At 44.2% G+C, this 14,418-nt stretch overlaps 1 protein-coding gene across 15 annotated transcripts in view; it reads left to right on the forward strand.

The window, feature by feature from the left end:
• The window catches only part of LOC135554143 (ELAV-like protein 3), a 20,140-nt gene continuing 5,722 nt past the window's right edge, over positions 1-14,418 (forward strand). For 2 of the 15 annotated variants that reach the window (XM_064986224.1, XM_064986228.1), the window contains exons 1-7: positions 1-418; positions 7,857-8,097; positions 8,251-8,354; positions 10,668-10,821; positions 12,908-13,136; positions 13,290-13,343; positions 13,724-13,762. In XM_064986224.1, coding sequence (XP_064842296.1) covers positions 401-418; positions 7,857-8,097; positions 8,251-8,354; positions 10,668-10,821; positions 12,908-13,136; positions 13,290-13,343; positions 13,724-13,762 — 839 coding nt within the window. In that variant the 5' untranslated portion in view covers positions 1-400. The remainder of the gene's footprint in view (positions 419-7,856; positions 8,098-8,250; positions 8,355-10,667; positions 10,822-12,907; positions 13,137-13,289; positions 13,344-13,723; positions 13,763-14,418) is intronic. The other 13 variants (XM_064986230.1, XM_064986239.1, XM_064986229.1 and 10 more) reach the window with 10 other exon arrangements.

Genomic DNA, 14,418 nt, shown 5'->3' on the forward strand with positions numbered 1-14,418 from the left:
AGACTGCAAGAGGAGCTGGGAATATTACACACAGAACATAGCCGAACCACAACACCCTCCCCTGGACACACCCTGCTGGGGATCACTGCTTCTCTTTTTTCTGAACTGTTGCCCACGCCACTCGGAGAGAAAGCTCTCCCTCATCATCACCCTGAAGAAAAGCCCTTTCTCCTCATTTTCACCCTACAGAGGACACCTACCCATCTCCAAGGGCTGAGATTCCCCTGGTGAACATTGTCTTTTTTCCTTTTTTCTTTTTTTTCCTTTTTGGATTTGGACACTGGCCTCTCCACAGTAAATACACAGGCCAGCTAATATAAAGACCACAGATCATAGTATTGACTCAACCTACGGCTTGAAGACCTGCGAAACGAAGAAGGACCTAGATCACTCTCATTGTATGTCAAGAATGGTTACTGTACGTATATGCCTCGTTTTTATCTTGTATTTGCAAGGATGGTGGATGTTGTAGCAGCAGCATGCATTGCATAGGCTACATTCTGGAGCGCATGCCCTTTGTTTTCCACTTGATTGTATTGTACACAAACATATATACATGAATGCATATAGCCCTATCTATATATACACATATTGAATATGATACAATATGGTATATTTGATAGGCTAGCTAGCTATAATACCGGTATAAACAAACACACATGTATTACACACAATATTTGTAAGCTATAGTGGCCTAAATAGGCTTATACTACTTCGCACGCGGTTATGGGATATTGTCTTGACAAGATTAACGATCGATGCTGGCAATTAGTAATGTCATGCTGAGCGATGCGCCACGGCTGCCTGCGCGAGGCTCCATCCCTGCCTGCATCTTCGACGCTGGAGAGCAAAATGCTTTATTCTGCCATTTTATAGAGGACGAAATATTTGCTTATCATAGGCCCACTAGGCTATATCAAAATCCATGGCTGCATTATTTGTATACACATTTTTCGATAAGGGCGTAGGGGGCAGAGGGTGCTGAGGCCGCGTGCGGCTGCTGCTGCTGAGCGGCGTAGAGAGTGGTGGGGGGAGGAACGTCTTTCTCCGCCTGCTCTGCCTGGCACAGCACATGGATGCTTGAGACGGATTTCTGAGACAAAACATGATGCCTCGGAGGCTGAGGGCCCATCGAGAGCAAGGCAAAGAAAAAGGGTCGAGTCACTCAGTGGGGGGGGGGGGGGGAATACGGATACATTGGTTTGGATTGAATCAGGAAAGTCAAAATTCCTAAGGGTTATTGTTGCGATGCAACGGAGTAAATGGGATGGACATTTCAGAGGCCGCGAAACGAGGGATGGCGACTAGTCATTATCTTTTTTTACGAGCCCATTTTTACCCATCCATCATAACACTTTTTTTTTTAAACTAGCGCCCATTCGAATCACGCCTGTTAAAGGGTTTATGTAGCCTTAGCAGCGTTAAATTAGCCTAGCTCATAGCCGACGGCCGAATTGGGCGTGCCTCTGCTGGACTCGAGCGCGTAATGATGGCACGCGCTGGCTATTGGTCTCAAAGCTTTCATCTCCAAACATCCTCTTGACTTAATGACGCTGCCTCCAATTTATTCCTGTCAGCAGGTGGAATGATTTACCGTTGTGTTGTTCTCATGGTTTAGTAAATCCGGCGTGCAAGGAGCAAGCTAAATATATCAAATGTGATTAAATAACTACTTTTTATGCTCTATATTTATGTTTTATATAAAATGCTATATATTTATCAGGTAGGCTTTATGCCTATGTTCTATCGACTTAATTTACTGATTTTAATGACAGGTGCAGGTAGAACCACATTTTCTATTTTAAACAATAGGCTGCTACAATATCCAAAGGAATATAATAATTTGTTGCAACCAAAAACACAAATACGGCCATTTAGAAATTATACGCATTATAGGCCAACATAAATTATCGAATGACCATTCCATGGGACTTGGTAGCCTACTGCGATGGTCGTGTAGGCCCAAAATAAAATCTAGTAGCCTACATAATATATCACGAGCACGACCATGTTTATAAACTGAAGAGCAGACTTATTTTGCAAGTCCTAAATCTTTGAGATCATAATGATGCAATTATTTCAATCGATAGCCCACTTGATAATTACCTAGACCTATAGCCTCAGTATGTTTCAGCTGTCCTTATTGAATAGTAGCCTATTTCTATTTCATCAGTGTTTGCCCGTGGAGCTGGGCTAAAAGGCAGGCCCAGAGCCCAGTCAGCGTCATGCACGTAGGCCTATAGCTCCTGTCCACATGTTCCGCAGTCCTCCGTGAGCATTGCCTGTACCGCAGTGCCAAGCAAATAAAACAGTTGAGTCAGATAACCTTCCCGGGGCACTTCCGCGATTCAAGGACAAGGACAGCAGAGGCCACCAAGTGTAAACGAGCCTAAATAGAACTGACGCTATGAGTTTATAATATAACATGTATCCTGTATTTACATGTATTGTCAAATGATTTCGTCTAGAAAATCAATCCAACAATGGAGTATGACTGGAGGGCAAAATCAGGTTTAGCCTAAATAGATTTTGATTTATTTTGAAATACTCTAGATTTACTTCAAGATAGGGAACTTAAATAGACTCGTAGGCCTACATAAGAATGAGAGACCTCAATTGCCATGTTGTCACGAAAGTCATGCATGGTATAACCAAGCCTACTATTGTCCCCGTAAATTGAAGTAATTGACAGCCATGGTCGTGGAAATAATACAGCAACAAAGAAAATATCTACTAAACTGAGCGAAGATCATTTTGTAGGCCGAATTAAATTTTCCCTCTTAATATGTCCTAAACATATATGTTGTACATTATTATTGTTATTATTATTATTATTAGGCGTATGATTGACTTACTGGAGCGAAATGATGTTGGCAATTGTGGTGTTCATTGTTCCCGGAGCGTCCTGCAGCCCCTGGCCATGACACAAAGCGCTACTGTTTACATTAATATTCATAGAGCTGCCATAGTCTCTGCGCGCGAGAAGAGGAGGAACGGGTGGCTCTTTTGTTTGGTTGTTTCAATACCTTTATTCAGCAATAAAGGCGCTAGGGTTTGTGAATTCCTACAGAGCGCACATGTCTTGTTTTCACAAAATAAGGGGACGGGGTAGACGATGTTGTGTAATATAAATGCGAACATTTTTAAATGCGTGAAAAGAAGCGAATGAAGCATTTTGAAATGTCACAGAAAAGGCTCGATGGTTTGGACAATGCATTCTGGCCTCAAACGGAATCGCCTGAAAGCCACTCCCTACTTCAGCACTCTGGATAGCGCCCCTGGTTTCAACGAAAGCTACACACACAAACACACTCACAGGGAATTTGCAACATGGCTTATGTCTGTGTCATAAAATGCATTGACAAACGGGGAAATTATTTTAAAATATCACATTTTCCTAATATAACACTGAAAGAAAACGATATATATAGACCTATTAAAAATGAGTGTTAGTGCAGAGCATTAGTTACTGACTGTATGAAGGCTAAGGTTGTGAGTGTTGGGCTGTGACTTGTGTTGTCCTGTTGTTTTACAGCTGCCACCATGATCCCTTTAAGCTGTAGAGAGTGTGGCTAATGCCTTTTGTTTAGGATAATCCTGTAATCTGTGTTATTTAGAAGGCCCATTTACAACCCCAGCCTAGAATCCACTTGCGATTCAGGCCTTCCAAAAGAATGATTGATGTATATTTAAAAAACCAGGATGAGAAAGAGAAAAAAAGCATTGAAAATCGAGGCCTTTCTCTTGAGCTAAACCGTAGTTTAGTGAATCCCCTGTCTTTGGTGGTTCCATGAAATTAGGTTTTCAAATGTATTTCCTCGTTTTCAAGTTACTCAAATGAGACTAATGCACTACCATTTTAGGTGGGTTGTATTGTGGTACAACGGTGTCTGCAATAGGGTTTTACTGATGAAAAAGAGAACCCAACAACTCTTAAATAACATGAAATATTCAGAACCTATTATTTTCTGATGGTGTTGTTGCCAACAGGAAATAACCTTTTTTAATTCTCTCACTCAGAGATAGAGGTTATTTTCCATGACTCGCCCAGTACAGTGCGACTGCATCACTCATGAATGACAGTGTTGTCACCAGTGGTAGCACTAACAGGAAGTGTGTGTAGCAGTAATATAGTTCCCCGTATCAGTAGGTAGATCAGCAGAGGCCTCCTCTTGACCTCCCATTCTTTGCTACTGCCATTCTTTGCTACTGCCATTCTTTGCTACTGCCATTCTTTGCTACTGTCATTCTTTGCTACTGCCATTCTTTGCTACTGCCATTCTTTGCTACTGTCATTCCTTGCTACTGCCATTCTTTGCTACTGCCATTCTTTGCTACTGTCATTCTTTGCTACTGCCATTCTTTGCTACTGCCATTCTTTGCTACTGCCATTCTTTGCTTCTGCCATTCTTTGCTATTTATTTGTTACTACCACAAACTGATTTATTTTTTATCTTGGATTGATTTACGGATAACAATCTTCCAAGCAATGTTCTCTTTTTATGCTAGGAATGTTCCTGAACATGAAACGAGTCGATGCCAAGCACATTTGACATTATCAGAAGAATCTAATGACAAGTCCCTTTTTAGAATGTAGCAGTCTTGACTCCAATGTATGGACCTGTGTTTGATTCCCATTAGTACACTTAGGAACAATGAGGCCTAGCATGAGAATCTCAGTTCCATCTGAATGCAGTCTTCTGGCTGATACAATTACAGTGATTTCCGTAAAGGGTAATCACATCACATGCTTTGACCTTTATCGGGACATGACAATAGCTGGCCTGAATACTGTATGTGGCAGACTGCTGTTTTTCCTCTTAGGACAGGTCTTCATCTTCCATTTGTAGGAAAGCAACAGCAGTCATGTATATAGACAAGGGGAAAGCCAATTTGAAGAAGACAACGCTGCCCGTATCTGTATTTACATTTGGGTCATGTAATGTTGCTGTGTTTTGTAATTGAGCATTGTCAAGTGTAGGTGGTCTGTGTGCTGTGCTCACTCCTCTCGGCAGGCAGAGAGAGGAGAGGAGTTAGGGCTCTGGGCTCTTGTTTGCGTGCGAGTCTGGGTCCATGTGTAGGCGATGCTGATGATGCAGTCCATTAAATATTAAGGGAGATCTCTCAGGTCCCAGAAATAGAAAAAGAAAGGCACATCTAGTGCCGGGACAAGGAGAAGAAGAGCTGGCCCAACCAACAGCAGAAATCTGAAAGTGTTGGGGGTTGTGTGTTTAATGCATTTGTGTGTGGTTACTCTCTTTGTTGTCATTCATCATGATTAGCAACAGAATTCATTAACAGAATTAGCCTATCAGAGGTGGGCTGGTTGGGACTTTATCTATGACCTGATGGGTTATTGCCTACATCCTTGCCATATCAGTACTTGGATATTGTTATAGATGTAGTTGATATTTTCCACTAATTTATTTGTAAAGGCTAATATGTTCTGATGAAAATTACGACTTGTTCTATTTGTAGCATCCTAAAAGCACTCTATTCTGTTTTTGTCATCCTCCTGCTTGTTGGCATGGAGATCTCAGAGTGATGTTAGATGTTGCTTGTGTCAGCCAGTCTCTCCCTCTGTGTCTCTGTGGCCAGTCTGAGCCTGGGAATTATATAACTTTAGAACTTGTCACATTGGATGCCTGGACTGCCACACTGAGGTCTATTTCAGTTGACAAGTCAAATTTGCTGGGATTTAGTGTCTTTCTGCAAAGGGCTGTAATATTTGGTCCGTTCTGTGTTAAATTCAGAAAATGTTCATATTTCTATTAGTTTCGGACGTTTATGTGTTACATGGTGACACATATTAGATAGATGCATTTTATGAATCTATTTATCATTCCCATGTGGATTATTTCTTCTTTCCCATTGTGCATGAAGGATGATCTTTTAATTGGGTATTGTAGAACTTTCTGTCCATGTTCTGTTCCAGTGCAGTCCCTAGATCAGCAGATCATACCGCTCTAGTCGAGACCAAAGAAGCCCATAACATGTGTACTGTATGATGGATGGCTAGTCTACTTTGCAGCAGCTCTCATGTGCTGCTTAGCTATGTGTGTTTGCAGTGTTTTATTTTTAGGCTGTCATAATTCACTCCCTTTCCATTCCCCTCTCCCGCTTCCTCTCCCTCTGATGTTCTCTCCCTGTCAATGTCAATTTGACTTAAATATATTCTCTGCTTCCGCAAAGCCATCGAATATTAATACATGGAGAAAAACAATATCTGCCCAACAGAGATGGATTATTTCATTCTCTCTGCCTCTATCTTTCTGTCCGCGCACACACACGCACGCACACGCACACACACACACACACACACACACACAACCAAAAGTCAGCCAGCCATTAGCAACAGTCTTGAAGCCGCTGTTACCTGGGCAACATGGTTCAAGGTAAAGCTCAAGGCAGAAATCAGGTTAGAAGGAGGAGAGAGAGAGACAGAGACAGAGAGAAAGCGAGACAGAGAGGGGCATGAGCACGGAGGGGGGAAACAAGATGGGGGACACTAAGAGCTGCAACAGGGCTTGGGGAATATCATCAAAGCAATGAATGCTTTTAGAGTAATATGTCCATAGCAGGGGAAAAGGAACACTACTCAGTCTCCACCAATAAGTTGAATGGATAAACATCAAAAGTAAACCCTGCCACGCAAAAGGGAAAATGACGAACATAGACTATAACCAAAACAACAGACAACGAGTAGTAAAACTGCTGGTAATATTGTATCTTCCTCAAATAATTCTAGAAGCTTAGGCTACACTGTGAGACCTCTGGAGCTTTGGCAGTAGACGCCTTATAACACCCACCAGTCAGAGACCGGCAGTCACCATGCCAGCCAGACTCACAGATACCAGCTTGAATAATGGTACTTATTTAAACCACACTTCCCAGGTACACTATACCAGGAAATGGAACAGGGAGCCAAAATATTTGTATCAGTTTGGGTTGAGCCCAGGAGGCCAGTAGTACAGGGAGGACATATTTGTACTAGCTTGTTTACACAGTCTGTCAAAAGACAGTTATATTTGAGACAGAATGGTGAAAAGGAGGAGCGGATGAATGGAATAGATGGAGCAGGGAGAGAGGGAGAGAAAAGGAGAGATAGCGGGAAGTTTAGTTTCTGACCTGCACACACAGCTGTTCCATGAAGGCAATCCCCTGTGGGTCAAATGAAGCAACATGGTGTACTCCAGAGCAACACACAATGACACCAACACACCTCTAGTGGGCACAAATACACACTCACTCACTCCATCCACTCGCACAAACAAGCTTGAGTTAGAGTCACAAAACACGCACTTACAAAAGAAGGTGAGCACACTAAAAGCCAGAATGTATTTTTGGGGTTGAAACGTTCCATGTGGCTACATGACAGCCTTCAGAGACGTTAGGCCTGAGCAGATTAGACCATGTCACTTTCTCTTTTGTCTGCCATGTCAACCACCCCGTCCCAACGCCCACTGCCCCACCTGCCCCACCACCACCAATACTTAGGACCCTGTAATGATGTAATGCTGTTTGACCCTGTGGCTGGATGGATGGACGGAGGCTGGGGGATGGGAGGAGGAAACGGGGAAAAAGGACTGTGACATCTGCAGGGCCAGAGGCAGCGAGAGAGAGAAAGAGCGGGGGAGGGGTCTGTGTGTAGCCTACTGCTATCCCTGCCTCGCATCCTTCCATCCCCTCAGCTGATGTCTGACCTCTTCCATAGCTGACAATGACAGAGCGGACATTCATTCAATGAGCCTATATTAAAGGCCTACTAACAACAGCCCACCATTACTCTACTGTGTGTTATTACTGCGGATGTATATTATTTGTACACAGGGTTCTATATTCTTCCTTTTCCTCAGCAGATAATCAGCACCATGGAAACCCAGGTGTCGAACGGTCCGAGCGGAACCAGCCTGCCTAACGGGCCAGTCATCAGCACCAACGGTGCCACAGACGACAGCAAGACCAACCTAATCGTCAACTACCTGCCTCAGAACATGACCCAGGAGGAATTCAAGAGCCTGTTCGGTAGCATTGGAGAGATCGAATCCTGCAAACTGGTCCGAGACAAGATTACAGGTATTCATGATGCTTCAGCAGGTACAGTTGATGAATAGACAGACAAACCAAATCTATTTCTAGTTGGAGGATAACAAATAATCATATACAGCATATGTACCTGTTGGTACAGTTATTTTGGTGCAAAAGCAGTTTCTAAAGGACTATTATCGATATCTGTTTTCAACGATTTAGGCCAGAGTTTGGGCTATGGGTTCGTAAACTATGTGGATCCCAATGACGCAGACAAGGCCATCAACACTCTCAACGGTCTCAAACTGCAGACCAAAACAATTAAGGTAAGAGCACCTGTCCTTCCTGCTTTTCAACCTGCGCCACTCTCCATCTTCACTGCTTCAATACGCTGCGGAAGACCAGGAGAAAGGCAGGGAGCAACTCAAAGAAAGGGAGGTGGCGAGAGAGACAGACGTGACAAGAGGGGAAGGAGGAAAAAACAGGAGGGGTCGCAGGAACAAAGGAAGTGAGCAGAACAAGAAATGAGAGAGGGAGAGTGGAGAGAGGGAGAGTGGAGAGAGGGAGAGTGGAGGTCAGAAAGCAAGGGGCTAGCAGCATGCAGAGGTGATTGTGATGGAAATGTAATCAGGGAGTCTCACTGTGGGGCACGGGGGTCAGTTCAGGCTCCCCCATCTGCCTCCAATCTGGCCTAATTAGGGGGCTTCTTTGTCCCCAATATGGATGGGGGGAAGGAGTGGGAGGGGGAGGAGGTGAGGGGGGCAGATTAAACACTACTCCATCCATCCCTCTGGCCCCCTCCTCCCACCTGATCAAAGTAGATCATAGATTGGGATAAAGTGCAGGTTTTAGTTCAAATCAGACTTCTGTAAAACTGGGGCAGAGAGAGTCAACAGCATCAGGAGCTGGGTTGGGTTGTTGGAGTTATACAGACAGGTGGCAATCATATTGTTAATCATTATTTCAGTTAAGTTACTGTACAAATACACATATCTTGTATTTAGTGGGCAATAATAACATTATTACTACTGTTAGTAATATGATATCAAAATAATTGGGCCGATATAAATGACAGAAAATGTATACATTTTGTGGTTGTTATTGATATTGTTGTTAATGTTGGTATTACAATTGTTAAAATATATATATATTTTTATATTATCAGGAGGGCTATTTTGAAAATCAATGAATATTATACAGCCAATAAAACAATGACCAAGCAAATGTCATATTTCCACCAAAGCATCGTAAGATGGCGGGAGGGGTAGGAGGAGTAAAGGGTAGGGAGTAGCTTGGTGAGCAGAATGCCAATGGCAGGATTAGGGGCCATATGGGCTGCAGGCACCATCTGTACTGTGGGAGAGAAAGGGAGAGGGTTAATTATAGGGAAGCCTCCGCTACCCCTCTCCCTTTCTCTAGCACCCCCAATCACTGCATCACACACCCTGTCCATGCGCACTGTACACAATACTGGAGTCCTGCACACTCACTGCACCATTTAGAATGAGGAAAACTTTACTCTCTACACTCAATGGGTCGAATACATCCATTGGCTATGTGTTGTGCGAGGCATGATAATACTCGATATTGTCTGGACATGTCAATCTAAATGTTCACTGTCACTAGAAATGTCCCATATTTATATCTAAAACACATTCATTCAAGTTATACTGTACTTGTATATGCGAGTATGTGTTTATATAATAAGGAGTGAATGTTTTAGTGAGTTGATAGTCGGGGATGCTGTCTTGTGATCTATTTATATTGTTTGCTGGTTGCCAGTGGAGCTGTTCTCCCTCGAGGCTGGAAACAAAGGAAAGAGGCAGGACAGGCAGGGGAGATCAGCCTATCTCTGGCAACACTCGCTCCCTCTCCCTCCATCCGAAACAAACAGGCAGACCACTCACAACAATGCACGGACTCTCACTATCTATCATACTCTCTCACTGGCTTTCATACACGCCAACGCATGAATATGTAGACATATTCATAATCAATCAAAGTCACACTATAGTCTCACCATAGAATGCTAATGTTAACTTTGCACAACGGTGGACACAATCAGTCACAAAGCGTTCCAAAAAACAGTCACACACATTGACAAAAAAGACGAGTAAAATGAATATTCATGCATGGCTACACAGCCAGCAGCATACCACCCTGCATCCCACTGCTGGCTTGTTGCTGAAGCTAAGCAGGGTTGGTTCTGGTCAGTCCCTGGATGGGAGACCAGATGCTGCTGGAAGTGGTGTTGGAGGGCCAGTAGGAGGCACTCTTTCCTCTGGTCTAAAAAAAATATCACAATTCCCCAAGGCAGTGTAAAGTGCTGTCTTTTGGATGGGATGTTAAATGGGTGTCCTGACTCTCTGCGGTCACTAAAATATCCCATGGCACTTATTGTAAGAGTAGGGGTGTTAATTCTGGTAATCTGGCCCTCATAATGTCACCTAATCATCCCCAGTTTAAAATTGGATCATTCATCTATTCCCCTAGGTTGTTGCTGTAAATGAGAATGTTTTCTCACTCAACTTACCTGGGTAAATAAAAAAATGACTATATGGTTTTATGTACAATAACGATATGGGAAACCTTTGATTTGATATCAGTATTAAAATGTGTGTTTCTTTGATGTGCTGTAGGTATCGTACGCCCGTCCCAGTTCAGCATCTATCCGTGATGCCAACCTGTATGTGAGCGGACTGCCTAAGACCATGACCCAGAAGGACATGGAGCAGCTGTTCTCCCAGTACGGACGCATCATCACCTCCCGCATCCTGGTGGACCAGGTTACAGGTACAGCCTTAACTCACTTCTGGCACAACTGACCCCTACCATTAGCCTATTCTAACGTACCCCTGACCGACTCTAACATACACCAGACCTACTTTAACTCTAGTCTAACATACCCCTGACCTACCATAACTCTAGTCTAATGTACCCCTGACCTACCATAACTCTAATCTAACGTACCCCTGACCTACCCTAACTCTAATCTAACGTACCCCTGACCTATTCTAACGTAACCTTTACCTACCCTAACTCTACTCTAACGTACCCCTGACTTACTCTAACTCTAGTCTAACATACCCCTGACCTACCCTAACTCTACTCTAACATACCCCTGACCTACCCTACCCTAACTCTACTCTAACGTACCCCTGACCTACCCTAACTCTAGTGTAACGTACCCCTGACCTACCCTAACTCTACTGTAACGTACCCCTGACCTATTCTAACGTAACCTTTACCTACCCTAACTCTACTCTAACGTACCCCTGACTTACTCTAACTCTAGTCTAACATACCCCTGACCTACCCTAACTCTACTCTAACGTACCCCTGACCTACCCTACCCTAACTCTACTCTAACGTACCCCTGACCTACCCTAACTCTAGTGTAACGTACCCCTGACCTACCCTAACTCTACTGTAACGTACCCCTGACCTATTCTAACGTAACCTTTACCTACCCTAACTCTACTCTAACATACCCCTGACCTACCCTACACTAACTCTACTCTAACATACCCCTGACCTACCCTAACTCTGCTCTAACGTACCCCTGACCTACCATAACTCTACACTAACATACCCCTGACCTACCCTAATTCTACTCTAACGTACCCCTGACCTACTCTCACGTACCCCTGACCTACCCTAACTCTACTCTAACGTACCCCTGACCTACCCTAATTCTACTCTAACGTACCCCTGACCTACTCTAACGTACCCTTGACCTACTCTAACTCTACTCTAACATACCCCTGACATACCCTAACTCTACTATAATGTACCCCTGACCTACCCTAATTCTACTCTAACGTACCTGTGACCTACCCTAACTCTACTCTAACGTACCCCTGACCTACCCTAACTCTACTCTAATGTACCCCTGACCTACCCTAACTCTACTCTAATATACCCTTGACCTGCTCTAACTCTAATCTAACATACCCCTGACCTACCCTAACTCTACTCTAACATATCCCTGACCTACCCTACCCTAACTCTACTCTAACACACCCCTGACCTACCCCAACTCTACTCTAATGCACCCCTGACCTACCCTAACTCTACTCTAACGTACCCCTGACCTACCATAACTCTACTCTAACATACCCCTGACCTACCCTAACTCTACTCTAACATACCCCTGACCTACCCTAACTCTAGTCTAACGCACCCCTGACCTACCCTAACTCTAGTCTAACATACCCCTGACCTACTCTAATGTACCCTTGACCTACCATAACTCTACTCTAACATACCCCTGACCTACCATAACTCTACTCTAACATACCCCTGACCTACCATAACTCTACTCTAACGTACCCCTGACCTACCCTACCCTAACTCTACTCTAACATACCCCTGACCTACTCTAACATACCCCTGACCTACCATAACTCTACTCTAACGTACCCCTGACCTACCATAACTCTACTCTAACGTACCCCTGACCTACCATAACTCTACTCTAACGTACCCCTGACCTACCCTAACTCTATTCTAACATACCCCTGACCTACCCTACCCTAACTCTACTCTAACATACCCCTGACCTACCCTAACTCTACTCTAACATACCCCTGACCTACCCTAACTCTAGTCTAATGTACCCCTGACCTACCCTAACTCTAGTCTAATGTACCCCTGACCTACCATAACTCTAGTCTAACATACCCCTGACCTACCCTAATTCTACTCTAACATACCCCTGACCTACCATGGACTTATCCTTACCTACTCTAACTTACCTCCCCCTAACCAACTGTAACCCTACTCTAACCTTTCCCATCTCATTGGACCAAGTCAGAGTCATGACTCACCCCTCCTCACCCCTCAGGTGCTAACATTAGCTTGCTTTCTGACCCCGGAGCAGGTATATCGCGAGGAGTGGGCTTCATCCGGTTTGACAAGCGGAACGAGGCGGAAGAGGCCATCAAGGGCCTGAATGGCCAGAAGCCCCTGGGCGCAGCCGAACCCATCACGGTGAAGTTCGCCAACAACCCCAGCCAGAAGACGGGCCAGGCCCTGCTCACCCAGCTGTACCAGACCGCTGCACGCCGCTACACTGGCCCTCTGCACCATCAGACTCAGCGCTTCAGGTACTGCCCCCACCACCACCCAATCCCTGCTCTGACCTGTCTGTCATCTGACCCGACACACCTGCCCTGCTGGAACGAGCACTACGGCGCTCGCTCATCCTATCTTCCTCTCTTTCTCTCCCTCTTTTTTCTTGACTTTCTTTTAAACTGCAGCCTCATCCCTCCATTTGGAAAGGGACCAGATCCAAATAACAGCACAAAACCAATGTAAGAGACCCCCAATGTATTAAAGCACAAATCAAATGAAAACAAAGCAAAGTGCCCCAAACCAGTCAAATAACATAGTATCTACTAAACAAGATGACGAAATTACATTTAAATGAATCAGATAATGCAGATCTCCAACACACACACACACACACATACTGATTTGCATAGTGCGTTGTTGTGGTTCGCCAAGGCTAGGACGTGAGCTCTGTGATGGGTTGCTGTTGGGATAGACAGACGGCTCCTCTACAGTACAGTGAAGGGCGCCCTCTGGAGGCCAGCTGGCAGAGGAGCAGGAGCAGCATGTTAAAAGGCCTTCCTCCTCTCAGACCTCACCACTAACGTCTCCACCCCCTTCATTTCTCCCTCTTGCGTTGCAGACTCGACAATTTACTAAACGCCAGCTACGGAGTCAAGAGGTAAATGCCAAAGGTGTACTTTGTAAAATAAAAAAAGATACAAAAAAACAACATCCATGCCTAAGAACAAACCTCAAACAAAGTGACTGGAATACCACCTGCTGCCTTCACCTTGAAATGACAGATTATGAAAATATTCCCTCATTCCCTATTCACACTGCCCATTAAACTGAGAAGTTATGTAACAACCAGTCCAGACAGTATAACACATCTAAATATGCAGTGTCTAGGGTTGTCTAACAGCAGGGTATTCTGGCATGGCTTTGTTTATAATCTTTTGGTTTGATTACGTAATGGATCTGATGTGTGTGTATTTCTTTATGAACTAACATTATCAGTTTCGGTTTTGCTTTAATGTCCCCTTTATTCCGCCAGCATGGACATACCAGATTGAGTTTGCGTCTTCTTCTGTTTGCTCCAATTTTCCTATGATTTGATTCGAATTTGCTTTCATCCCTCTCTAGGTTTCTGTGTTTTGTTCAATATTGTGATTTCCGTTAAACATTGTGATTTCTGTGTCTAATCTTCGCAGAGGCTTTGGTCAGCAGAGACTATGACTAAAATATGCAGAGCGTGGGTGTTTGTGTGTCATAGAAGCAGTGTGCTGTTTTGTGTGGAAGCAGGTAGTCTGGAACCACTGTGGTACCCTGCCCACA

This window comes from Oncorhynchus masou, chromosome 14 (genome assembly GCF_036934945.1).
Source record: "Oncorhynchus masou masou isolate Uvic2021 chromosome 14, UVic_Omas_1.1, whole genome shotgun sequence".
NCBI classification, from domain to species: Eukaryota; Metazoa; Chordata; class Actinopteri; order Salmoniformes; family Salmonidae; genus Oncorhynchus; species Oncorhynchus masou.